A 26,452-nucleotide genomic window follows, 5' to 3' on the forward strand; every position below is an offset into this window, starting at 1 on the left:
AATAACTAGCTCTATTTAGAGTGTGTCATATTTTAGAATTATATTTTATAACTCCCCCAAAAACAGATAACATTATCGGCCGGGTGAGAATCCTCTGCTTCACAAAAGATACCAATCAGAAAGCGAATGTCTAGAATTCTACTTTTAAATACAAAATATTTTATTATTTAGGTTGTGGAATAAAAAAGATATAAATTTAACCCACTAACATATCTTTGTTGCAGCATTTGATTCACCTTGCAGCTATAGACTGGGAAAATAATTGGTTCTCCTTGGAGCAGCTATCTATCTGCATGGGTGCCGGGTCTGTATTCAGTAGCGCGCATGCACACGCTTCCACCAGGGGAACGCATTAACGGCACTTCCTGCACAATTGTGCTTTTTAAATCCTAGCGACAAAATATTAAGTGCGTCTGTTTACTTTATGCCGCAAAGGAAGAGATGACAGACGCCAGGCGAAGAGATGCGAGGAAACGAGCCAGTTACAGAGCGATTGTCAATTTTATGATAATTCCAAGAGAACGCTGTCACTTCTGCGCGGCTCCGATGCCGAAAACGTCCCGTATAAAAAAATGCACATAATTTATAGGGAATGATTGCTAATTTTCATGTTACAAATCTGTGGTAATGAATAAACAAACCCGGCCTCCTTTTCGATTTCTGGATCATTCATATGAGATCTAATCTAGATCACATAGAATCAGCCGGCAGATCGGCCCCCTTCGGCCCCCGTCTCTCCTGCTGTAAAGAAGAGAGAAGAACAAGAAGAGAAAAGAGAACAAGCGGAGCTGCAGAAAAGGAGACGGTGACTCGGAAGATGTCAGCAGAGAAGGTAGGGAGACACTGGAAGAGAGCGTGAGATAGCGTGAGAATGAGAGAGCAAGTAAGAGTAATAGTGTAAGAATGAGTTAGAGTGTGAGGGAGTAAATACTGTTTTACCCTTCTACTAACGTGCATTTTCTCTGAAATGGCCCCAAACTATAAGGGTGCGGCCTATAATCAGGACAATATGGCGTGGTCCCTTTTCACGGTGTCCCTGGATGTCCCGATGAACGGAGGCGATTCTGGAGAATCATTCGCTTAATGTTATTAGACGCAGCGTATGCCTCGTTCCAAAATCTTGCAAGAATCACGTGATTATCACTCGGCATATGGCACGGATCGAAAAGTGGGACAGCTGGCTTGAATTCACAGGCAAACACGTTAACTTATTAGCCAAGAATCTTTCAGCTCATGTAAATTATTTTTTTTTATTTTTTTTTTTTATAATCACTGATTTATTTTAATGGTTGATTGACAGAATAATTTAAAAAAAAAATATATATATATTTTTTTTAAACTTTTGCCCCTACCATAAAAGATAACAATAATTAAAAACACAAAACGCAGATTAAAAGATAAAGCCCAGAAAACGTTCTACATTCTATAAAATAAAAAAGTCAAATTTCAAATTAAAGTTAGAATTTTTGGCCAATAGACTAAAAATAAACTCCAAATAAAAAACAAGTAGTATAGAATTTTTTCCCCGCTGTAAAGACGCAAACCCTAATCAGTCGTTGGTCTCGTCTTAGATCCAGGAGCCATATGCCCTCACTGGATTACCCTCTACCACTTTTGCTGGGAAGCTGTTCTGTGTATCTACCACTCTCTCAGTAAAGCAAAATATATTTGAACTTTTATAAATCAGATGTTTCTGGTAAACCCGATAAAGACTTGATGTCTCTTTACTCCCTCTGATCGCTTCTTAAGGCGATTCCGACAATCTGTTCGTGGCATCCGTAACCATAGCAACGGCAAACCGGCATTGCTTAAATGAAATAATAATAGAATGATTCCGACCCGCCTATAAGTTAAGATCCCTGCCTATTTCTTAAACAGACGGTGATTAGAGGCAGTTTGGCAACAATTCCGCGAGCTGGGCCAACGCTGGGACCTTAGAAAGATGGTTGGAGCAAGCAGCTTCTTAACGTAACGCTCAAACACCAGACCCCGGAGGGTCCAATTTAACGTTATACAAGATAATTCTAGGAGATGCCACCGTGGGTGGAACTGGTGAATAAGAGGTGGAACGGCATTGAGGTCCAACCTTTGGCAGGGGCAAGAGGGGCTCCATTCCCCGGCGCCATTGCTTAGTGCCCTCCCTGGTGATGTGGAGGGCTGAGTTATGATGTCATATCCCGACCCTAACTTTTCCCTCAGACCTGCAGAGACCACAATCGCTCTAAATAACACCCCCCCGTAAAGGCAAAAGAGCCCCCCGTATATTCTTCTTGCCCGAGCCCCCCGCAGACCCTAAGGGCAGTCCCGGCAAATCTACAGAATATAAGATCTCAGGCGCCAGGGTCGTCGCCACCAACATGGACCTTCCTACGCCAAGACCCACAGGTGGATAAACACAAAAGGTTCACTCAACAAGACCAAAGGCAATAAGGAACACCTGATCGCAAGCAGCCGACAACCCCGCCGTTCACAGTCGGGAAGCCCATCATATGGTGAGGGGACACAACGCGTTCTGGAAGCTTCACTGGGAAACCGGGGACGGAGAAATGAAAAGATAGCGAAAGAGATTAAATACACGGAGACAGAGACGGGGGATGGAGACAGACAGGTCTATGAGGGGCTCTACTCAGTGAGGTTCAGGGGGTGACCCGAGTTATAGTGATAACACCCCGAAAACACTCAAAAACGATGAAAAAAATTCAGAAAAGAAAGAAGTGGCCGTGGAGCTGCGAGACGTGCGGACCATGAGACTGCCGAGGTCCGTCTTCTGTGACTTTGTAGTCACGTCTCGCCGTTAAATTCGGGGGGTAGTAATCTAGCTCGGGGTGAATCTGCCTTCTCCTGGGGTAAATTTTTTGCAGAGTTGAATTATTGCGGGAAGGCTTTGCAGCCGTCTGTAAGTGAGCACTCAAGCTGACTTGAGTCGAGGTGACCTGAAGTGGGATCCGTCTGCCGGCCGAGTCAATGAATCCGGCCCGAGCGAGACACCAAAATATATACGAGACCCCTGAGAGACAGATGTATACAGAGGGGGAAAGAGACTGGAGGCGGAGGGGGCATGACCCCCCCCCCCCCCACCACAGAATGATAAATAAACCGACATGATCCACAAACAATAACACATGTACCTCTCGCACAATTACCCCACTGTCACCCACTAGTGACAAAACAGGAGCCAGAGACAAAGTATCACCCAGGGGCAGGAGGGGGCTGAGGGGCGGGGGGTGACGGGCTGGGGGGGGGGAGGGCAGAGACACCCCCCCCCCGAGTACCCCGCACTTTAAATATGTTTGTATTCCGGGAGAGGGTCTGTCCGCCCTCTGCAGGGAGGGGCTACCGGGCCCTCGTCGCCTGGAGCACGTGACCACACAGAAGCATCAAGCGGGGGCAACAGATGGGGGACGTGGGGTAACACGGCACTTACCCACGGAGCCCAAGAGCAGGTACAGGAGCCACATGTCCCGGAGTAGGGCGCGGGCCAGGCCCCTGGCTGGGTGCTGGTGAGGAGCCGGGCCCCTGGCGGGGTTCGGGGGAGAAGCCGCGTCCATTCAGCGCAGCCGCCGGGGACTCATTCCTGCAGCCGGGGACTGAGCGTGTGACACGGGCTGAGAGGGTGCGGAGCATGCGCAGAACAGACGGCCTGTACAGATACAGAGCACGCATAGACGGCCTGCATACACTGCACATACACACACACTGCATGCACAACACGCACACACACACACACTGCATGCACAACACACACACACACACACACTGCATGCACAACACACACACACACTGCATGCACAACACACACACACACTGCATGCACAACACACACACACACTGCATGCACAACACACACACACTGCATGCACAACACACACACACTGCATGCACAACACACACACACACTGCATGCACAACACGCACACACACACACACTGCATGCACAACACACACACACACACACACTGCATGCACAACACACACACACTGCATGCACAACACACACACACTGCATGCACAACACACACACACTGCATGCACAACACGCACGCACACACACTGCATGCACAACACGCACGCACACACACTGCATGCACAACACACACACACTGCATGCACAACACGCACACACACACTGCATGCACAACACACACACTTCATGCACAACACACACACTGCATGCACAACACACACTGCATGCACAACACACACACACTGCATGCACAACACACACACACTGCATGCACAACACACACACTGCATGCACATCACACACACACACACTGCATGCACAACACACACACTGCATGCACAACACACACACACACTGCATGCACAACACACACACTGCATGCACAACACACACTGCATACATACAGCATGCACAACACTCACTGCATGCACACAACACACAATCTGCATGCTCAAAACACACTGCACAAAGACACACTGCATGCACACAACACACAAACTGCATGCTCAACACACACACACTGCATACACACAACACACATTGCACATACACAAACACTGCATGCACAACATACAGTATACATTACATACTGCATACACACACACAGCACGTAAACACACAGATAAACACACTGCATGCACAACACACACTGTATACACAGACACCGCACATACTGGCACTGAACACTCATACACAACACGCTGCACATACACAACACACAATCACACTGTATACACAGACACTGAACATACAAACATGTCCTGCACATGCACAACACACCGTATACATTACATACTGCATATACGGACACTGCACATAAACACACGGATAAACACACTGAACATACAGACACTGCATACATACACAGGTCACACACACTGAATGCACAGACGCACACATGCACATTCTGCCCCCCCTGCGAGTTTCCACCTGCTTTATGCAGTAACGCTCAGCTTTACTGCGCACACTGCATTCACAAAGGCACTGCGCACACACACACACCGACACTACATACACACTGACACTGCACACACACTGACACTAAGTAGGGCAGGGACATTTGGTGTGTATCTTGAATGCCCCTTTTATGATAAGTTATTATTAATCTCATAAACACTGCAGACCTTCCTTAAAATATTTAATAAATCAGATTAATATCTGGCTGCCGTGCCGTGTGTCTCGGAGCCGTCTTACAAGTCCTTTCACTTTGTTATTGGGATGAAGAAGTGGATGCGCATGCCTGATTTTTGGACACGCTCCAGCAGTTCTTCGTAAATACACATACATGAGCAAAGAATCTCCAGTACAGACTCCAGTGCTTTCAGTTATAAATCCCTTCCCATGCGTCATATGTTCTGTCTTGGAACAGCACACGCTACATATGTTGTGGCAATTAGCGTACAGCCTTTTGCCTAATTCTATGAGATATTCCGCCAACGAATGCAAAAGTATCAGCAGCGTTCACACATCTTTATTTTACACACCAATGTTCAAAGTTTGGGGTCACTCAGCTGTTGTCATGGAAAACAAGGACATTTCTGCCTGTAACATAATTTTCTAGCCATCAATTAACCATCATTGGAACCCAGGAGTGATGGGAGTGATAAAGGGCCATTGGAACACAGGAGTGATGGGAGTGATAAAAGGGCCATTGGAACACGGGAGTGATAAAAGGGCCATTAGAACACAGGAGTGATGGGAGTGATAAAGGGCCATTGGAACACAGGAGTGATGGGAGTGATAAACGGCCATTGGAACACAGGAGCGATGGGAGTGATAAAGGGCCATTGGAACACAGGAGTGATGGGAGTGATAAAGGGCCATTGGAACACAGGAGTGATGGGAGTGATAAAGGGCCATTGGAACACAGGAGTGATAAAGGGCCATTGGAACACGAGCGATGGGACGCCTATGAAAAGATTCCATTAAAAATCAGCCATTTCCAGCTACTATGGCCATTTTCAACATTAACCCCGTCTGCACTGGATTTCTGATCCGTTTCATGTTGTTTTAACTGACAAACTTTGGTTTTCTTTCATAAACAGGGAAATTTCTAAGTGACCCCAAACTTTTGAAAGGTAACGTATGTGCAGCTTCCTCCGTGGTCCGTGTGCCAAGATGTGACATCATGTGCTCTCCAACATGTTGACCAGGCCACCACCACACTATGGTGGCTGTTGAGGTGGCCCAAATGACAGCTCAGGCCCTACTTTAAAGATGGCCTTGATTTATTTACGTTGAAACAACATAGTTGCAGGCAGTTCAGGATTTGGAAGCTTTGTCCAGTGGGGAGAAAGATTGTGGAATCGCTAGATCCAGTGTTCTCATCACACTTCTAGGACAACCATTTTGGAGACGTTTCTGGAAGCTCCTCCATAAGTCTTCTTGAAGCTGGTGATCTAGATAGTAGGAGACCTTAATGATCAAAGTAAACAATCATCAACCATAAACCAAGCCTATCAAAACCTGCAATTCAAGGTGTGACTAGCAGAAACTGAACAAGCGCTTAGTGATTATAACATAATTTTACGCACAACAGCTTCTTATTAAAAGGTTACATTGTTTCCAAGATGACTACGTTCCATTAGAACTGTTTGTATGAAGATACAAGTGATTTTGTCACAGAAACGATGACCTCTTCTCCATCTCAGGTTTATTTCTCCTAAAGTTCCGTGTCAGCGGTTTCCCGATATCTAATGGAGCGGAAACGCAGGACAAATCACTAGCTACACGTCTTGGCTTCGCTCGCAACGGTTGCGTAAAAGCAATCAAGGAAAGTTGTTTGCGAGAAAGTGAAAGGATGCTCGTGGGATCGATAAACGGCCAGCGCCATGAATCCACGTCTGCGAGTTACACCGAAGACTGTAGCTTCTAGAGGCCGTTAGCCACAAATATCTAACCAATAAATCCTGCGCGGGCCGAGTAACTTGTCACGTGTCAATAGATCTACTGCTGCGGAAGTGACCGGAGCCCGAGGATGAGACACACTCCAACCTTATTGGGGTTCTCCATCGAGAAGACCGGGTCAGAATTCTTCGATGAATTGTGAATGAGATGAGCTGAAGCTTTTCTTTATTACAAAACACTACAGTGGAACTTTGTTACATCTAGGGCTGCAACTAACGATTATTTTAATAATCGATTAGTTGGCCGATTATTTTTTCGATTAATCGGATAAAAAAAAACAATATGCAAATTTTTTGTTTATTTAAAATTTAATGAACTGAATGTTAAAAAACAACTTAAAATTTACATTAACATTTTTATTTTGTTATGATGTAATAAAAAAACAATATGTACAAAGTACAAAAACCCAAACACAATATTTATGAAACAAAATAACCCCAAACATTCTGAAAAGAGGTGGACTATTACTGTTCAAGAAACTTTGCACCCACCCCTGGCACTTTGCACCCAGCACTTTGCACCCAGCCCTGGCACTTTGCACCCAGAACTTTGCACCCAGCCCTGGCACTTTGCACCCAGAACTTTGCACCCAGCCCTGGCACTTTGCACCCGGCACTTTGCACCCAGCACTTTGCACCCAGCACTCAGCACTTTGCCCCAGCCCTGGCACTTTGCACCCAGAACTTTGCACCCTGGCACTTTGCACCCAGCCCTGGCACTTTGCACCCAGCACTTTGCACTGTGCCCCTGCACCCAGTCTCCAACTCTGCCCTGCACCCAGCCCTGCCCCCACATTCTGCCCTGCCCCCACACTCACACCCTGCACCCACTCTGCCCTGCACCCACACTCACACCCAGTCTCCAACTCTGCCCTGCACCCAGTCTCCAACTCTGCCCTGCACCCAGTCTCCAACTCTGCCCTGCACCCCCAGCCCCACTCTGCCCTGCACCCAGTCTCCTGCCCCCACACTCACACCCTGCCCTGCATCCCCACCCCCACTCTGCCCTGCACTCAGTCTCCTACCCTGGCCTGCCCCCCCACCCCCACTCTGCCCTGAAACCCCACCCCCACCCCCGCGAACCGCTCTGTGCGAACGGAGCCACACGCAAGCGGAAGCGGGGAACGCTCGCGGAGGTAAGTAAAAGGAGCCGAGTGCTCCAACAACGAATCGATCACTCGATTAATCGATAACGGAAATCGTCGACAACGATTTCCGTTATCGATTATTATCGATTTTATCGATTTGTTGTTTCAGCCCTAGTAACATCTTTCTGGGCTAATACCCAGTTCTTCATGGGTTTAAAAACCAGAATTTGTACATTTTGAGCTTTGTGACTTACATAGAAGCATATGCCTCTATAGCTGGTACAAAACATTCCATTTTTTTGGCCATAGAGGCCTCAAACCGCATTCGTTCCTCTGTCTTGTCTTCAGAAACCTTATTCGTATACCGTGTATGTTTAACTGGATTAACCTCTACCACTTACGCCGGGAGGCTGTTCCATTTATCTGCAACGTCTCAGCAACATAAAACTCCCTTACGTTTCATCTAAGCCTCTGACCGAGATCTCTTGTTCTAACGTGGTCACCTTGTCTTGTTCCACGTTGGGCATAGGTAAGGAAAAGTCATGCATTAGCACAGGGGCGTCCAATGTGCGGCCCTCCAGCTGCTGCAGGACTACATCTCCCATAATGCTCTTTCAGCTAAGGGGCTGGCTGAGGAGTATGGGAGATGCAGTCCTTCAGCAGCCGGAGGGCCGCACGTTGGACGCCTCTGCATTAGCATTCAATTTCCCAGGTAGACCACCGAAACCCCCCAAAGTAGGTTTGATAAAATAATTTAGTTATAGTTAAAGCTAGAATGGCCAGAATTCCCCCCTAAGCCCTTAAAATATAAAGAATTTATCGACTTCTTAGAATTCCGTCCATCGATTCTGTCGATAAATATACGGGAACGTTTCCTTCTATATTGGTGAATGTGAAAACATTTGTTTTTCACATTGCTATGGTTTCTACCTCACCCACAGTTTGAAATTTATAATATAATCGACAGCAGGAGAGGAATTTCCGCTGGCAGGTTTGTAGCAATGTTTGTTTCTTTCAGGAACGTTAACTATGCATTTAATCCGCGGGAGTCCAGAACATCTCTCTGGGACGTGGGAACGGCACAAGGACGGAACGCTCTCGGGTAGCTTTTATTTCCGGCGCTTTTCGTTCTGTGTCGGGAAAGGTATGAAGGTATCTGTGTGCCCACGCAGACCTTGGCGATCCGTCTGGCAGAGAAAGCTGGGCCGTTGCCCGCGGGAATTACAATGTCAAAGGAAGAAAGAGTCTGAGTGTCTGTTTCATCTAATGATAGCACTGATGTAAATCCAGCGGCGAGTCAAGGACAGGCAGATTAAATTACCTTTGGCGTGGATCTGTCTCCTTCCTCTCTGCCTTTCTAGCTGTACGGCAACACTGCCTGCTGTGCTGCATCAACTTCAGGTCTGCCAAGATAAAAAGTAAAGAGTCTTGTAGATGTTCAAGACGTTTCAGGCACCATATTAACGTTTTCTGTGCTTATTGGGAAGGTGGCCTCCTTGTATCACTCGTCAGCACCTCTAGGTCTCGCTCCTCAGGACAGCGTTGTAAGGTCGCTTCTTATGCTCTGACGGGTCTTTGGCGCGTCCCACATTGTTCATGCGCATCTTCTCCCCATGCGTTGGTCGTCATGTCTGGCATCTTTTTGATACGGACACCACGTCCAAGCGCCTTCTTAAGCCGGTGTAGTGAGCCTTTGGAGTGATCAGTGGTGTACGGTTATTCTAGAATTAATTCTACATCTCTCTTGCTTTGTAAATACTTCACCTGCCCCACCCTACTACCAGTCTTTTGGACTTCAATTTAGGTTTGTCCTAAGCTTCATCTTTCCAAGAGAAGATTCTAGGTCCTGACGGTCCCAGTACCTAGAGACTCAACTGGAACATGAAAGACATAGGTAGAACGCGTAGGCTTCCAGCAGTCATCGTCGACCTGGGGTCCAGTCGCTGACCAAGCATCGTAACAGAGCACTAATGATTGTAGTTGGGGAACTCTTCCAGCTGGAATTCCCAAACCCACACAGTGAATAGTAGGTGTAAGGGCTGGCTGAATCAGTAGATTATTTTTTTTCTTCTTAAATACCGTAATACATTTTTAGGCGCCTATACAATGGGCTGTATAGAGAGTTTCCTTGCATCGCATTCCTACATGTAGCATGCTTATTACACAGTATGTATTATACCCAAGATTTTACAGGACTTCCCTTTCTCGGCTATCGATAAAAGCAAGTTATCCTTTATTATTTACAGTTAACAGCTAGACTCAATGTGTTTTCCAATAGAATAATAATAATAGTGGGTAATGGGGGGCTGTGATAACCGGGGAATGAAGTTGGAATCCCGTGTCCTTGATGTATAGTATAGTTCATGTCTTTCACCCCTGGAAGCCCTCTGAAGAACCCTCTCCTCTATGTCGCTACGCTGTCCGGATCTATGAATGAATCCTTGTTTCTTCTGAGAAGCAGCTGATTTGGATTAATTCAAATTGTCAGATTCTTTACTCCAGTCAATGAAATCATCCTAATGATCTTAAAGGCAGGACTTTTGCAAACGCCTCCAGCGTCTACGTCAGTTTTTGCCTTTAGTGAAAAACTATACATGGAAACAACTTTTTTTCCCCTGATTTAACCTATATTTCACTTTCGGTTATATCAGTTATTGTTACAGTGTTGCAGTTTCTCTGCTTACCGATTGTTTTGTATGCAAAGGAAACTTATGGGGGTGTCCATATCTGTTTAGTTAGTCATTGGATTGTTGGAGGAGACAGCTGCTACTGGGTGTACTTCCGATATGGCCTTTTTTAGGGTGCCTGCCAGGGCAAATTTGGGTATTAAATAAAAAACCGAAATCTATAAAAATGCAAACAAATCTGAAAATAAATAGTTTTTATGTGATGGCTTCACCCTCTTTATGACATTTGTGAGCATAATGCAGATGATCTACCATCATGAAGAATGATGCATCATTGTTAACAATGAGTGTTGAGGTCAATGAATGAGTTCCAATGAATAGAATTACCAAACTTCTTTGAGAATATCATTTTAAACTTACCATTGTTTGAGTGGCACTGTGGGCATGCCCAATGTCACTCTCCTCCATGCTGAGCCTTGTTGAGTGTCTACTTACCCAAATGACTTACTACACAATGACACAGTACAGTTGAAGCGCAAAAATGATGGATTCGCAAAGGTTGTAGGCCTCCATTGAGCCACTTTAACCAGCCGTACTTACATATGATGCCAAACGCATCATCATCCTCATTGGTGACATCACGACATGTGCTGTTTCTGATCACACTGCTGGTAACACAAATGATCGCAGAGGAAGCAGGCAGAAAGTGCTACATTATAACATTTTTTGGATATGGATGAATATTTTTGGCCAGCTACTCCTATTAAAATAAATTCCTCTTTTTGCACTAAAGTAGATGGGATGCTGACGGGTTCACAGAAATAACCTTCTTAAATGACGCTTTTTAAATGACCTTCTTCGTCAATAGCTGGGTGTTTTATTTTATAATTCCTCCTTAGGTGGAAATTTATGTAAGAAAACCTGAATATTAAACTCCCATCATGGGGTAAATGGCTAGGATAAATGGGCTCTTTCAGATCATCCGTTGACAACTTGATAGTATAATTGACCCAAATATTTTATTCCCGGAAGACTGATGGGAAATAATGGTATTATGATCATTTCAAATTCTTTGCTTTTTTTTTTCCGCTACTACTGATATATTTTAATGGAGTAAAAAAAAAAACCTGCCCTCTATTAGAGCCCTAAAGATTTTTTCTCCTAATGTTCTCGAAGCTCTAAAGGATGTCCCATGAATGCAAAACCTCCAGGCTTCGGTAAAGCATCACACTGAAAAATATATTCTTTCACGCGAGTAAAACAACTCGTAAAATCCTTTAATAATATCAACCATATATATCCTAATTTATAAAGCAGCTTATGGACAGATATGCGGATTATGTCAAATTGGGCTTTTGGAAGCCGGAGATAATGGAACATTTAGAATGCATATGTATCTATTTTGGATCCTTTTTTTTTTTTTTAAACTGGGATACGGATTTTTATTTTTAGGGTTTTTGAAAGATATGTTTTATTTCTTTGGAGAAAACAAGAACCTTGAAACTTCCGGTACTTTCTATTTTTGGTGGTGAAACGACCACATCTGAAATGAAACCAGAATTAAATCAGGCACTGAAACCCATTAATCGCTGTTGCGTTTATTATTATTGAGAATCTAAAGATGAAAAAGATATTTTTATATTAATACTTTCGTGGAACACACAAAAAACTCCCACTTATAATATGTTGTTTGTGAATTTGACTTCAATTAATTTGTCACGATATGTGGGTTCACAGCTCAGGGAAATACAAAGGAACCACATCCACAGTGAGACTTCTTCCAGAATATAAATCATTTTTGATGTTTACTAAACTTTTGATCTCAGAAGGTCCTAGGGGAGAGGCCTTCTTTTATCCTTGGGCGTGGAGACATTGGGACTACATAGTAACGCAATCCTCGTGGACGAGTGTGCTTCAAAATAAACCGTGAGATAGCTCCAGAATTATTTCCAGCATGGGAACATCTCCTTGAAACCACAAGCAAATTAGGAAAATGCAGTTTCTTGTCCTCAACTTGCCAATTCCCAATACACAGAAGTCCATATTAGACCAGAGAAGCCAACACTTGAAAGCTTGAAGACCCAGAAACATGTAATGACCTTCGTTAATGTTGTAAAAGTAATGTATTGTTTGAGACCCCCTGCCCAGGGCTGCCATCATTAGAGGATGCTTCCATGTATTTTTTTGCAAAATCCTGTATTTTTTCCCCAAAGCTTAAACAAGTTAGAAGAACCCAATCCAGGGATTCCTAACCATCAGCACTTCAGCTGTTCTTTAATAGCTGGCCAAACCTCATCTGAACACTGGTCTAAAAGGTGATGGATCAAGGACTATCCACTACTGCTATAGTCCCCATTGCTAAAATATATTATTTTCTGTTTGTTCAGAATCTGTGTGCTCCTTTCCCTGTTCAGTTCAGACAATAAAATAATATTATTATAATACATTTTGCAGCCAACTATTTCTAAAGAACTTTTAAGCTAGGTTTAATGCTCTGCTGTGTCTTTGTTGTCTGCATTATTCATGTGGTGCTCCCTAGAATAGAGAATACAATCCAATTTGAAGGACTTCTTTACTTGGTCTGAAGGCGCAACTCAGGCTCTCTACTACTGGGTTGTACACTTAATGTACTCTGGACTATCTATAAACTGAGTTTAGCCGTTGGATCCCATAAAGGCCACTGGCAACTTTGTTGAAAGCTGTGAGTAGGGAAAGTTAGGAAGACCCCATCCAGGATGAGCTCCAAGGACCATTCCTCAAACCAAAGCTGATCTATCTCAACAGAATTGTTAGGTACACCCATTGCATGTACATAGTACCCCCTTCTTTAATTGCATCCCTTTGTCTGTATTGGAATGTCAGGGGTCTTTAGTCCTAAAAGGTCAAAAACAATGGAGGAAGAGGACCTCTCCCAGCTCTGAAGAGTAGTAGATGAAAGCAGCAGGATACAAGGTTACATTAAATGCATGACCAACAAGATCTGCACCGTCAAGCCAGACCAACTTGGTAGAACTGGGGTCAGACCACCCAAGCCCCTTGTGGCACTTGGTCAAATCTGCCGCTCTTTACGTTTTAAACCCATCACCCTGTTTTCTCTCGTAGCGACCTAAATGTATAACCAAGTATGTCGAGATTGCTCTCTTTTAAAATCACATGTGCGTATGTTAGTTTTACCGTTGCAAATTTCGATGCCTCGCTGGCAATTATTTTTTACTTCAAAGCTTTGTGATTTCGATGTATCCACGCAACATTTGCAACAGTAACAGCATCCATGTAGCAATAAATGAAGATGTTTCTGCAGAACCCGAATGTTCCGTCAGCTTCGCTGTGTGACTCGTCTAAAAATAGTCCTGGCAATCTAATTAATTTCCTCTCAGCTATTAAAATCTATTTGTCAGTCTTGTGTATAATGAGATATCCGTCAGCTACGACAACAATATGAAATTAAAGGATTTGGGCTTGTTTATTCATGTCGTAAACTAATCCCGAGGAAGACCTAAGAATAGATCAAAAGGTAGATCCGTATTAACAGGCTGTGTCTACAAGGGGCTGCCTGCCGCACTTTCTATATTTAGAATGCGCAGATCTTAAATTTTAGTTATCCGACACTTTGTATCCCCTGTAAACAATTACCGAGCTGGGCTTTAATAGTCTTTATCAAACCGGTCTTTTCTTTCCAGTAAAAATATGTTTTGATGTGTGTTTCTTAACCCCTTAATGACAAAACCTGTACAAAATGCATTCTTTTCAATGGATTTAGGGACCGCCCATTGTCCTTAAGGGGTTAAACAAGGGACAGTCAACAGAGCTGCCATCAGAAATCTTGGGACCCTGTACCAACCTAAAGATAGAGCCTCCTACCCCCTTCACACCCCATACCCTTCCTTCCCCATGCCTTGACCCATGCGTGCAACAGGGCCACCAGGCCCTAAAGCTCACAATGACGCCCCAAGGGCCCAGACACAAGTAGTGGACAGAGAGGGACCCAGTTCTGGGTGGAAGGCAGAGGCGGCTCTCTCTTGGGTAGCTGTCCACAAGGGATAATGGGCGGCCTCCTTGCTCACCCAGTCCCATGGGTACTGGTTGACCCCCCCCCCAAATGTTGGCATTTACACTTTAAGACGGACTTTTAAGACAAGGATGTGTAATATGGAGATGTTTTTTAACCAGAACTGGTGGATGGTGGGGAGAGAAGCTACTGGTATTCTTATATATGGATGATGATGAAAATGTGTCTGCAAAACCGCAGCAAACGATGAACAGAAGGCGATGTTTGGATGCATGGAGCCTCCGGCAGGGACGAGGGTAATCTTGGGTCATTGCTCTGGGAAGATCACAATATCTGGTGTAATAAAAAAACTCCCAGAGCTGCTGCTTCTTCCTTGGGCACCTGTAAGAGGTCGTAATATCCGATGTCTGGGAGATGAACCACTTCGCCCCAAAGCATCACAACACAGGGAAGGTTATTGAATTGATCTCATATTCACCACACAGCAGTTACGTAAAGTTGGTGAAAATATAATGTAATGTAAACCTTTTTTTGAATTTATAAACACAAAATCTCTTAACAAAGTTCAATTTAAAGAAAAAAGGGATGCTGGTCCTGTTCTATACGAGTCCTCACTCCAAATTAATTTGGATTTCAGACCAGATGGTGTCCTAAATGAGTCACTTACTTGAGGACGTTTTTTCTCTTATTATACAGTCTGTTGAAATTCTACCATCCTAATGTCCAAATTAAAATACTCTAAATACATGGATACTTTGTAACAGGCTCGTGAAAAGGGCAAGGGCGAGTTTAAAAGGGACAATTTATTGTCTCGTGCTGCTCTACCCATGAAGAATAAATTAGTACACGTTCTTTTAACCTGTAGGGGGGGGAAATACTTTTAGGAGAAGCTGCAGCTCCAGAGCCATAGTGCAACAACCCCTCTGCGGTCTGGTTTTCGTGCCACTTTTGGCTACATGAAGCGGTGGCAGGAATGGGCTTCCATTGCAATCAATGGGTGGGCTTTCTGCGCATGCGTAGAGCGGGTCTCGTTAATAATGGCTGGAGTGCCCCTTTAGACAGAGAGTGTGAAGCGTAAATGCTGCCTTTTGAATAATGGCTGGTAAATATCAAGAGAAAGGTTAAGACGTTAAAACAAAAATAGCTGTCTCAGCATCTGTAATTTTCCTACCATATAATGCGATAAAAAAAATTCTACTAACAATTTATTTACAATCCATCAATTTCCAAAAGTTCTATTTAAAAATGTAGCCAGAAGTCATATAATAAATAAACATCACTGGATGATATAATGAATATAGCGCAGAGAAAATCCAAATGTTCCCACAAACTGAATCAAGAGCTCAGAGGTCTCTTCTTGTAAGATGTAAGGATGTCTTGTAATCCTCTGCAACTCAAAAATATGCATTTTGTGTTAAACTGCGGTATGAAAATCTGTCTCTCTGTAGAGTTATATACAGCTGCCTTATCTCTAGCCATCTGTGATGTCACCATGACCTCACATGCAAATTATATTATATATTATATTATATAAAGCTTGCGAGCCGGGCCTTCTTTACCTAATGTATCGGTTTGTCTTTGTCTGTCAGTTTTACTTTTGTCAGACCCTTCGAATGTATGGAAAGAAGTGCTGTTGGTGCTACATAAATAAAATATATTATTATTATTATTATTAATAATAAATAAATAATAATAAAAGGTAAAACATTTAAGCTATTTGACCTACGTACGCACTTATTGCTCTGCTTTCTTGTGGGTACATATTTAATATTTCTTAACATTGATCTTTTTTTTCACCTTCTCATCCTCGGGAAGAATTGGCAGACTTTGGGTTATTTTAAAGATCCTCTTTTATATTCTTTAACTTTTGCAAATGATACCTTGGAATAAAAGCTTTTTTTTTTATTATTAATAACTGTATAAGCTATTAAAATTTTGTATCAATTCTAAACCCCCTATATTTTATCCTTAGCTTTTCTTTATATTTTTTAGTATAATGTATAGGATAGCTTTTAATGCTCTCTGCCCTTGACCCATACATTTGAGCAATCTTGGAAACATGATAGTTGTTGACTTGTGAATTGAGATTTGTACTAATTTTAATTTTTTTTTACGAATTTTGCTAGGTTTGTTGATTTGTACAAATGTCTGAAAACGTGGAGGGAGTCTCAACAAAATAAAGGTAAATGAATGAGAAAGCTCCGAATATATGTTTGCTCCATACTCTCTCTCACTTTCTCCAGCTTCTGTGTCTCCACTTTCTTTCTCCGCTTCTCTCTGGCGTCATTCTTCTCTCCTCTTTAGTGCTCTTCTACAACAGAGTGGAAGCTCTGCACACACCATGGAGACGGGGTAGTGGAGACATGGAAGCGGTTGCTGGAGAAGGTAGCGAGACAGAGTAGGACAGAGTGAGAGAGTGTTCTCTCTTTATTTTTGTACCCATACAATAATAGCATTTCTGATTCAAGGTCTCGATCCATATGGTGCATTAATAATCATCTTCATGTTGCCTTTGGGGTAGATTTGGAGAGTTTTCCCCTCTAGAACACACTGCCCTTTGTAGGTTTTGCTTACACCGCAGACGTACTGTGGTTTGAAGCCAACAGACCCATTCCGGGGTTCTTCTGCTTTCCAAGCACCCCCTCGCTGTGTTAGCTGCCTTGTGCACGACAACCAACCTGAAAAAAATTAATGAAAAACTGGAACATTTTCACAATTTCAGGACAAAATGTTAAATGTGGACCCAGTGTTACTGATTGTTACTTTTACCCATAAGTACTGTTTATAAATAAGCCAAATGGGTTGTAAAAAACATTTCTGGAGCATTTAGTTGCTATGGAAGCATTGATTCTAAAATGATTTGGGAACATGACTAGGACGGGTGCAAAGTGGTACAGCCTGTAAGAATGTAAAGGTTTCTAAGTAGGACCCCGGACTTCTATTGTGTTATTTTGTGTAGACTGAGTTTCCTGCAATGACTGTGACCCCAGGGTGTATTATGGGTTGGCGGCTCTTTATAACCCTCGATCGGGGTCATCCTGTGACACTTTCTACAGAGCGCACTGAGACCTCTAGTGGCACCCAGGGGTATTGCTCTACCATGTGTTAAAAGGTCTTCAATATAATTGTTATTATTTATTGATTTATATGGTGCCATCATCTCAAAATAGATTTGTCCTCATATGAGGATATGACATCATCAGTACATGACATCCTCAGTAAAGCTGCAAATTTTACACCTACCCTCAAACACCCTGACAATAGAGGTGCTCTGTCTTAATCACCCAACAAGACACTCTGACTAATGAAACTCTATGAAGGAACTGACTTCATTAGCATTGCCATAAAGCATCAGCTCAGTGTGGTGTCTGAGCAGGAAAGTCACCCAAAATATCACATGACTGATAACAATGGCGGCCTCCAGGTCTGCAGATAAATGGAGTTTATTAGAAACAAAATGTGAGAAAACCAGTTTTTTGTCACCAACAGGCATTACCGGAGGGGGGGGGGAGATATTACTGTATACAGCGCTGGGGTTATTACTGTTTGCAACACTGGAGGTTATATTATTGTATACAGCACTGGGGGTTATTACTGTATACAGCGCTGGGGGTTGTTACTGTTTACAGTGCTGGGTGGGTTATATTAGTGTATACAGCGCTGGGGGTTATATTACTGTATACAGCGCTGGGGGGTTATATTACTGTATACAGCGCTGGGGGTTATATTACTGTATACAGCGCTGGGGGTTATATTACTGTATACAGCGCTGGGGAGTTATATTACTGTATACAGTGCTGGGGGGTTATATTACTGTATATAGCGCTGGGGGGTTATATTACTGTATACAGCGCTGGGGGGTTATATTACTGTATACAGCGCTGGGGGTTATATTACTGTATACAGCGCTGGGGAGTTATATTACTGTATACAGTGCTGGGGGGTTATATTACTGTATATAGCGCTGGGGGTTATATTACTGTATACAGCGCTGGGGGGTTATATTACTGTATACAGCGCTGGGGGTTATATTACTGTATACAGTGCTGGGGTTATATTACTGTATATAGCGCTGGGGGGTTATATTACTGTATACAGCGCTGGGGGGTTATATTACTGTATACAGCGCTGAGGGTTATATTACTGTATACAGCGCTGGGGGTTATATTACTGTATACAGCGCTGGGGGTTATATTACTGTATACAGTGCTGGGGGGTTATATTACTGTATATAGCGCTGGGGGTTATATTACTGTATACAGCGCTGGGGGGTTATATTACTGTATACAGCGCTGGGGGTTATATTACTGTATACAGTGCTGGGGTTATATTACTGTATATAGCGCTGGGGGGTTATATTACTGTATACAGCGCTGGGGGGTTATATTACTGTATACAGCGCTGAGGGTTATGCTCAAGGAGAAAGCATTTTTCCATGAGATTTCCCCTTTAATTATGACTTCATGCAGCTCTCTTTTGCTTGCTGGGCAGAATGTGACCTTCTGCTCTTTGCAAGGTCTCTTCCCTGAGAATTCACACATAATCCTCATAAATCTGCACTAAAATCATCAGCTGTCAGCCCCTGGGCGCTAAGGGAGGGGTGGTTATTTCAGGGAACCCATAATAATAATAATGCCCGGGACATTCCAGGAGTGGGGGTGGATAGAACATGTCCATTACTGACATAAAAATAGCCGATATTTCTCCCTGACACTCGTCTAGAATTACTTTGTTACCAGTAAGGAGAACATCTGCTGGCTTCTAGGACCAAAGGGGTTAATCCTCTGAAAAAGTAACTTGCTATTATGAAATACCAGTATAGCACCAGTAACTGGCACAGATGGCGCAGCTTATTAACCCTTTCCATTACAGAAGGGTGATATTGTTTGATACAGCTCACCAAGGGGTTAATCTACTGCTCCCCAAAATCAGACATCCCATTAATTCACCCTAAATCAATAACGGTGATACACCAGAGAGAAATATTAATTAGCGGGTGAAAAAAAAACACCTCTTTTTATCAACTGTATCACAATCTTACAATTTGGAAGTGAAAAGTGGAAAATAAGAATTGATATTTTTTAGTACAGTTATTAATTATTCATTTATATAGCGCCATCATATTCCGCAGCGCTGTACACCGTGTATAAATATATAAGTATATATATAAAGACCTGTTCCATTGTCTGCACACCTTAGAATGACTCAAATTTTTAAATAATGCTTAAAACATATCATATACGATCATTCTCGCCCCCAGATTCCCCTCTTTATCTTTGCATCGTTTGTAATTAGATTTCAGTTCCCGACGATGCGATGTAACGGACTTTGTAGAGAACAAAAGCCTTTCTTTACTCGTTCTTTCCTCCTCCTGCCGTTCACATCTGCAGGACCCACAGTGACGCAGGACCCACAGTGACGCAGGACCCACAGTGAGGCAGGACCCACAGTGACGCAGGACCCACAGTGAGGCAGGACCCACAGTGAGGCAGGACCCACAGTGACGCAGGACCCACAGTGAGGCAGGACCCACAGTGACGCAGCACCCACAGTGACGCAGGACCCACAGTGACGCAGGACCCACAGTGACGCAGGACCCACAGTGACGCAGGACCCATAGTGACGCAGGACCCACAGTGACGCAGGACCCACAGTGACGCAGGACCCATAGTGACGCAGGACCCACAGTGACGCAGGACCCACAGTGACGCAGTCACTTACCCATTCATGCTAACACACACTGATTCACGCTAACACTCAACACTATCTCCTGGTTGTCCATCTATGGAGCTGATGGATTTATGCTCCAGCAATTTACACCAAGAGGCCGTAATCCTAAACTAGAGGGTTAGATGGAATGTAAGGAAGTTTTACTTTACTGAGCAGGTGGCAGATAAATTGAACAGCCTCCCAGCGGAAATGGTAGAGGCTAATACAAGAGAGGCATTTAAACACGCATGGGATAGACATATGGCTCCTAAATCTAAGGTGAGACCAATGGGGCCGAATGGGGCCGATTTACTGGCAAATTCTATGTTTAAAATGAGAGATAAATTCAGTAGAATGACAGGAGGTCACTGATTTCACCAGCATTACACATAAACATCTCATTAAAATAAAGGTCTACAGATCCTTGTTCTGTCCAGAGTCCAGTTTTGTTACCCCTTACCGTGAATTCCACTTTATGGCCTCCTTACTGAGCCAGAATCGTTCCAGCCTCACCATGGTGGTTCCTTCAAGTAGAAGATATGATATCTACCTTGGGTTTTGGGTCTAGACCTTTCTTCTTGGTGGGATTAGTTTGACGTTTTCATTGAGATGTCTCCTTGACAATGGCACAAGTGATCACAACTGCGTCAGACTTCCCATCATGGGGACTTACAGGTGGACTGACTATTTATTGACCGTGACCCGTTTGGTCTCTGAGCCACTGACATGTTTCTGAAGACTCAAAGGAATCTACCCAAAAGCCAACAGCAGCCCAAGCGTGGACCTTCTAGTTCTCCAGGGTCACAGCTCAATAAAGTCTGGCTTTGTTGGCTCGGTGGCGCAGACAGGACTTGCCTTACATTTTGGGTCTAGACTGTCTTTATGGGCGGATTAAGATCTTTTCCTCTATAAAGGAACAATTAGACAAAAATATGAGTCCGGTTTGAGCAGAAACCCACCGCGGGAGAAGCTTCACTGGATTGGCTGCTTGTCCTCGGCTGAGTTGGCCTCGTTTGAGTTTTTTGGAGGTTGCTCCGTACCCCTGAGCGCGTTTAATGCCTCCGGAAAATGAAAGTTATTACGGATATGAGAAGCCGCTCGGTCTGCGAGGGTAATTACTACGGCGTGTGTGGTTTCTCCATCCAAACCGGACGGCGACTGACACCGCGTGATGGGAAGGTTATTACCTTCCGAAACCTGTGTGGGGTCTTCAGAGACTTACGGAAATGTATGGGATTTATACGGCTTTTGGGGTAGCGGGGGGGGGGGGGGGGATGTTATTTTAACTTTTAATGCTCACAAAAATATAATAATAAGAATTCTATTCAATATAAAATTCCTGGTTCGTTAAATGTTTGGCCGGAGTCCTATAAATATGATTTTAATGCTTCTGTGCGCATTTTACATAATTTTATATAAATAGGGATATTTTTCTGGTCTGAAAAGCGTTTTTATAGAAATGGCCGTAAATACAAAACGTGTTTTATGTAAAATCAACAATAACGACAATAGGAAGGACGTGGAATCTGCTGATCGCTGCAAGAAGCCGTGAGGCTGAATTACATCTCAGAAGGCAACCTGATGTAAGTTGAGTCTGCGATGATTTATCTTAAGTTCAGGTCTAATATGGGAGAACTGCATAGACGGAACTCATAGAAACAAAGAATCTGCCGGCAGATCGGCCCCATTCGGCCCCCGTCTAGTCTGCCCGTTTCTCCCGCTGTAAAGACTCAAACCTTAATCAGTCGTTGGTCTCGTCTTAGATTCAGGAGCCGTATGCCTACCCCATGCATGTTTAATCCCCTCACTGTATTACCCTCTACCACTTCTGCTGGGAGACTGTTCCACTTATCTAGCGCCTTCTCAATAAAGTAAACCTACTTTACATTGCATCTATACCTCTGACCCTCTAGTTCTAGATGATGAACTTTTGAATCACTTAAAATGATGCAAAATGGGGGCCCTCGCTTGAGCCGGGGATACTTTGGAATCCATATAGGGCTTTCCTAACGTTCTAAAATACCTGCTTGAACACAGGTAGGTCATTTGAGCTTTTATTTTATTCATACCCCTGCAGCTCTGGGCAAAATTCCATTGGGTGCTTTACGAACTCGGCATGATGGGAGTTTAAATCCACAGCTGGAGTGAGGGAAATTCCCCATCTCTTGTAAAAGACAGAATCTGACCATGCGCAGGAAGCCTTTCCGGCCCCCCTGGGGCATTCAGTGCAATTATTATTTTTTTATTACCCCCATTGTCCTAAATATCGCACGTTATATTGAAATGTCAGATACTTTGGGGAATTTTTCATTCATTTAGGAACAGACCTTTTTTTTGGTGTTTTTTTTTTTTATAAAGAAGACTCCAGTGACCTGTGTGTGCAAAGCACTGGTTACAATGGAATTAACCCTGCGAGGGCTGTTTATTGTTCGTGTCCCGACAGTTAATCTGACGCCAGGTGCTGACTCTCTGTTTCATTATTGGGCTTTAAAAATGCCGGCGGCGCATGCTGCGAGCTGCTGTCTGCGCATCGCCAGGAATCTGCGTAATCCTGCAGCTCGGCTCCGGGGCGAGTCGTCTCGTGTCTCTTGTGTCTGACTGCCGGAGAGGAGCCGCGGGGGCTAATGTTTCCATAGGGCACAGCTGCCCCGTGGCCACCTCGAGACTCAACAGAGACAGAACGTCTCCCTGGGAGCCCTGATAGAAATATGTTTAATGTCGTTACCACTCTGTACATGTCTGTTCACTAGCTTAATAACTTACATAGAAGCATGCATGTTTAAATTCCCTCACTGTATTAGCCCCTACCACTTCTGCTGGGAAGCCGTTCCACTTATCTACCACCCTCTCAGTAAAAGTAAAAGGTGCTGTATGTTGATGGAATGGCATTAGACATACAGCTCATGGCCGTTCCGTACAGGAAGGGAAAGCCATTGTACCCAAGATTGTAACTCATGATTAAAGATGCAGTTCCACTTGAAGTGTCATTTCCTTCCGAAACAACATAGAAACGTTAAAGGAGCTTTTCTGGTTTCTATGGCAATGACCTGTCAGGGCCTGCTTTTGTGTCACATGACACTGTATACAGTAATAATCCCCCAGCACTGTATACAGTAATATAACCCCAACACTGTATACAGTAATAACCCCCCAGCGCTGTATACATGAATGACCCCCCAGCGCTGTATACAGTAATATAACCCCCAGCGCTGTATACAGTAATAACCCCCAGCGCTGTATACAGTAATAACCCCCAGCACTGTATACAGTAATATAACCCCCAGCGCTGTATACAGTAATAACCCCAGCACTGTATACAGTAATAACCCCCCAGCGCTTTATACAGTAATATAACCCCCCAGCGCTGTATACAGTAATATAACCCCCCAGCGCTGTATACAGTAATAACCCCCCCAGCGCTGTATACAGTAATATAACCCCCCCAGCGCTGTATACAGTAATATAACCCCCCAGCGCTGTATACAGTAATATAACCCCCAGCACTGTATACAGTAATATAACCCCCAGCACTGTATACAACAATATAACCCCCAGCGCTGTATACAGTAATATAACCCCCAGCGCTGTATACAGTAATATAACCCCCAGCGCTGTATACAGTAATATAACCCCCAGCGCTGTATACAGTAATAGAACCCCCAGCGCTGTATACAGTAATATAACCCCCAGCACTGTATACAGTAATATAACCCCCAGCGCTGTATACAGTAATATAACCCCCAGTGCTGTATACAGTAATATAACCCCCAGCGCTGTATACAGTAATATAACCCCCAGCGCTGTATACAGTAATATAACCCCCAGCGCTGTATACAGTAATATAACCCCCAGCGCTGTATACAGTAATATAACCCCCAGCGCTGTATACAGTAATAACCCCCAGCACTGTATACAGTAATATAACCCCCCAGCACTGTATACAGTAATATAACCCCCAGCGCTGTATACAGTAATATAACCCCCAGCACTGTATACAGTAATATAACCCCCAGCACTGTATACAGTAATATAACCCCCAGCGCTGTATACAGTAATATAACCCCCAGCGCTGTATACAGTAATATAACCCCCCAGCACTGTATACAGTAATATAACCCCCAGCACTGTATACAGTAATATAACCCCCCAGCACTGTATACAGTAATATAACCCCCAGCGCTGTATACAGTAATATAACCCCCAGCACTGTATACAGTAATATAACCCCCAGTGCTGTATACAGTAATATAACCCCCAGCGCTGTATACAGTAATATAACCCCCAGCGCTGTATACAGTAATATAACCCCCAGCGCTGTATACAGTAATATAACCCCCAGCGCTGTATACAGTAATATAACCCCCAGCGCTGTATACAGTAATAACCCCCAGCACTGTATACAGTAATATAACCCCCCAGCACTGTATACAGTAATATAACCCCCAGCGCTGTATACAGTAATATAACCCCCAGCACTGTATACAGTAATATAACCCCCAGCGCTGTATACAGTAATATAACCCCCAGCGCTGTATACAGTAATATAACCCCCCAGCACTGTATACAGTAATATAACCCCCAGCACTGTATACAGTAATATAACCCCCCAGCACTGTATACAGTAATATAACCCCCAGCGCTGTATACAGTAATCTCGGTCGGTGATGTTGGTTTTATCTCATTTTTCTCCATTAGACTCCCTTTATCTGCAGATCTGGAGCCGCCATTGCTGGCAGTCATGTGATATTTTGGGTGACTTTCCCGGCTCAAACACCACACTGAGCTGATGCTTTATCGCAATGCTAATGAAGTCCGTTCCTCCATAGACTTTTATTAGTCAAAGAGTCCTGTGGGTGTTTAAGACTGAGTCATTCTATTGTTCCCCACAGGCAGTATCATAAGGAATCAGGGGGGGCTCAGATAACAGAACGAGAACTCATACAAACGGCTAATATGCAGCTGCCTGAAAACATTATATTGAGGAGCAAAAAACGACAACTGGTTTAAAAAAGAAATAAACAAATATTTTGGAAAACATATTCTTAATCTGATTCTAGGAATAAATAAATAAATAAATGGTGGGATGAAATACTAAGTTGAAACAATGTCGCCGTTCTTGATAAACATGTGGAGTTTGATTGGTCGGGATCCTCTTGTTTTCTGGATCTCGGTATTATTTTGTATTAAGCGTCCCGGCGAGAGGCTCTCACGGCAAGCGTTTATTTTTTTTTTCCTTTTCAATTAAAGCTGCGATAATGGGAGGCAGTGAACATACAGGTGTGATGAGAGTTTGAATAACAGCTTGTTACATGTATAATAAAACTGTTAATAGCCCACAAAGCGCCGCCGCCAATTAGAAATTTGCAGCGCTAATTGCACCGAGATTCGGGGGGGGGGGGGGGCTTGGCACGTATTGAAAATACAGCAGAAAAAATACATCTAGATTTTCAAAAAAAGAGAGAAATTATTATCATTTATTTCTTTTTCTAGATTGAGAAGTCATTAACACAAGGCATATCCAGGGAAATGCCAGGCTCTCCAGCTGCTATGGACTACAACTCCCATGATGCCCTGCAACTGGGTGGGCAAATGTGGCATATGACTGTACATATTTTGCTCTTTTTTTTTACCCATTTTTTTTCCCAGTAGATTAATCTCCCTCTGCGAAGTATTAAATGAGTATTTTATTTGTGCATTTGACTTTATAAATTAACCCTTTCAGCAGGAATTTTTTATTTTTTTTTCCATTGTTCTTTGGGGTAAAAAAAAATTAAATAAATAGATTTTCTTTTGCTATTAAGTGCCTTTTTACCCGTACCCACCGGTGTGACCTTGAATGTGAAACGAAAGCTTGTGATTGCCTTCACAGAGTAATTCAATATAGCAGTTGATTGCGCAGTGATTAGCCGAAAACTCCCACTGCCTTAAATTGGGCTTTTATTCAATCAGCCGAGGCTATTTCACAGAGAGCCTCGTATCAAAACACGAGTCCGTAATGCGGAGTTACAGCCAGAATGGCTCGGGGAAATTGTGACAATATTATTACAGAAAAGAGGGTTAGATGATCCCGTAAATAACCTCCCGCCAGTCAGCGAAGAATCGGAATACACGACGGTACCTTATATAACAAAAAACTCCAATATTCCGAG

At 43.6% G+C, this 26,452-nt stretch overlaps 1 protein-coding gene across 1 annotated transcript in view; it reads right to left on the reverse strand.

The window, feature by feature from the left end:
* Positions 1–700: 700 nt before the first annotated feature.
* LOC149280179 (tripartite motif-containing protein 44-like) overlaps positions 701–26,452 on the reverse strand; it is a 54,293-nt gene continuing 28,541 nt past the window's right edge. Inside the window, exons 5-7 of the mRNA XM_089500748.1 lie at positions 3,425–3,640; positions 2,744–2,841; positions 701–741 (exon numbers count right to left, since the gene is read on the reverse strand). Of these exons, the coding sequence (XP_089356874.1) occupies positions 701–741; positions 2,744–2,841; positions 3,425–3,640 (355 nt within the window). The remainder of the gene's footprint in view (positions 742–2,743; positions 2,842–3,424; positions 3,641–26,452) is intronic.

Source organism: Sceloporus occidentalis, unplaced genomic scaffold, assembly GCF_023333645.1.
Source record: "Sceloporus occidentalis isolate IW3139 unplaced genomic scaffold, rSceOcc1.0.p SCAF_158, whole genome shotgun sequence".
NCBI classification, from domain to species: Eukaryota; Metazoa; Chordata; class Lepidosauria; order Squamata; family Phrynosomatidae; genus Sceloporus; species Sceloporus occidentalis.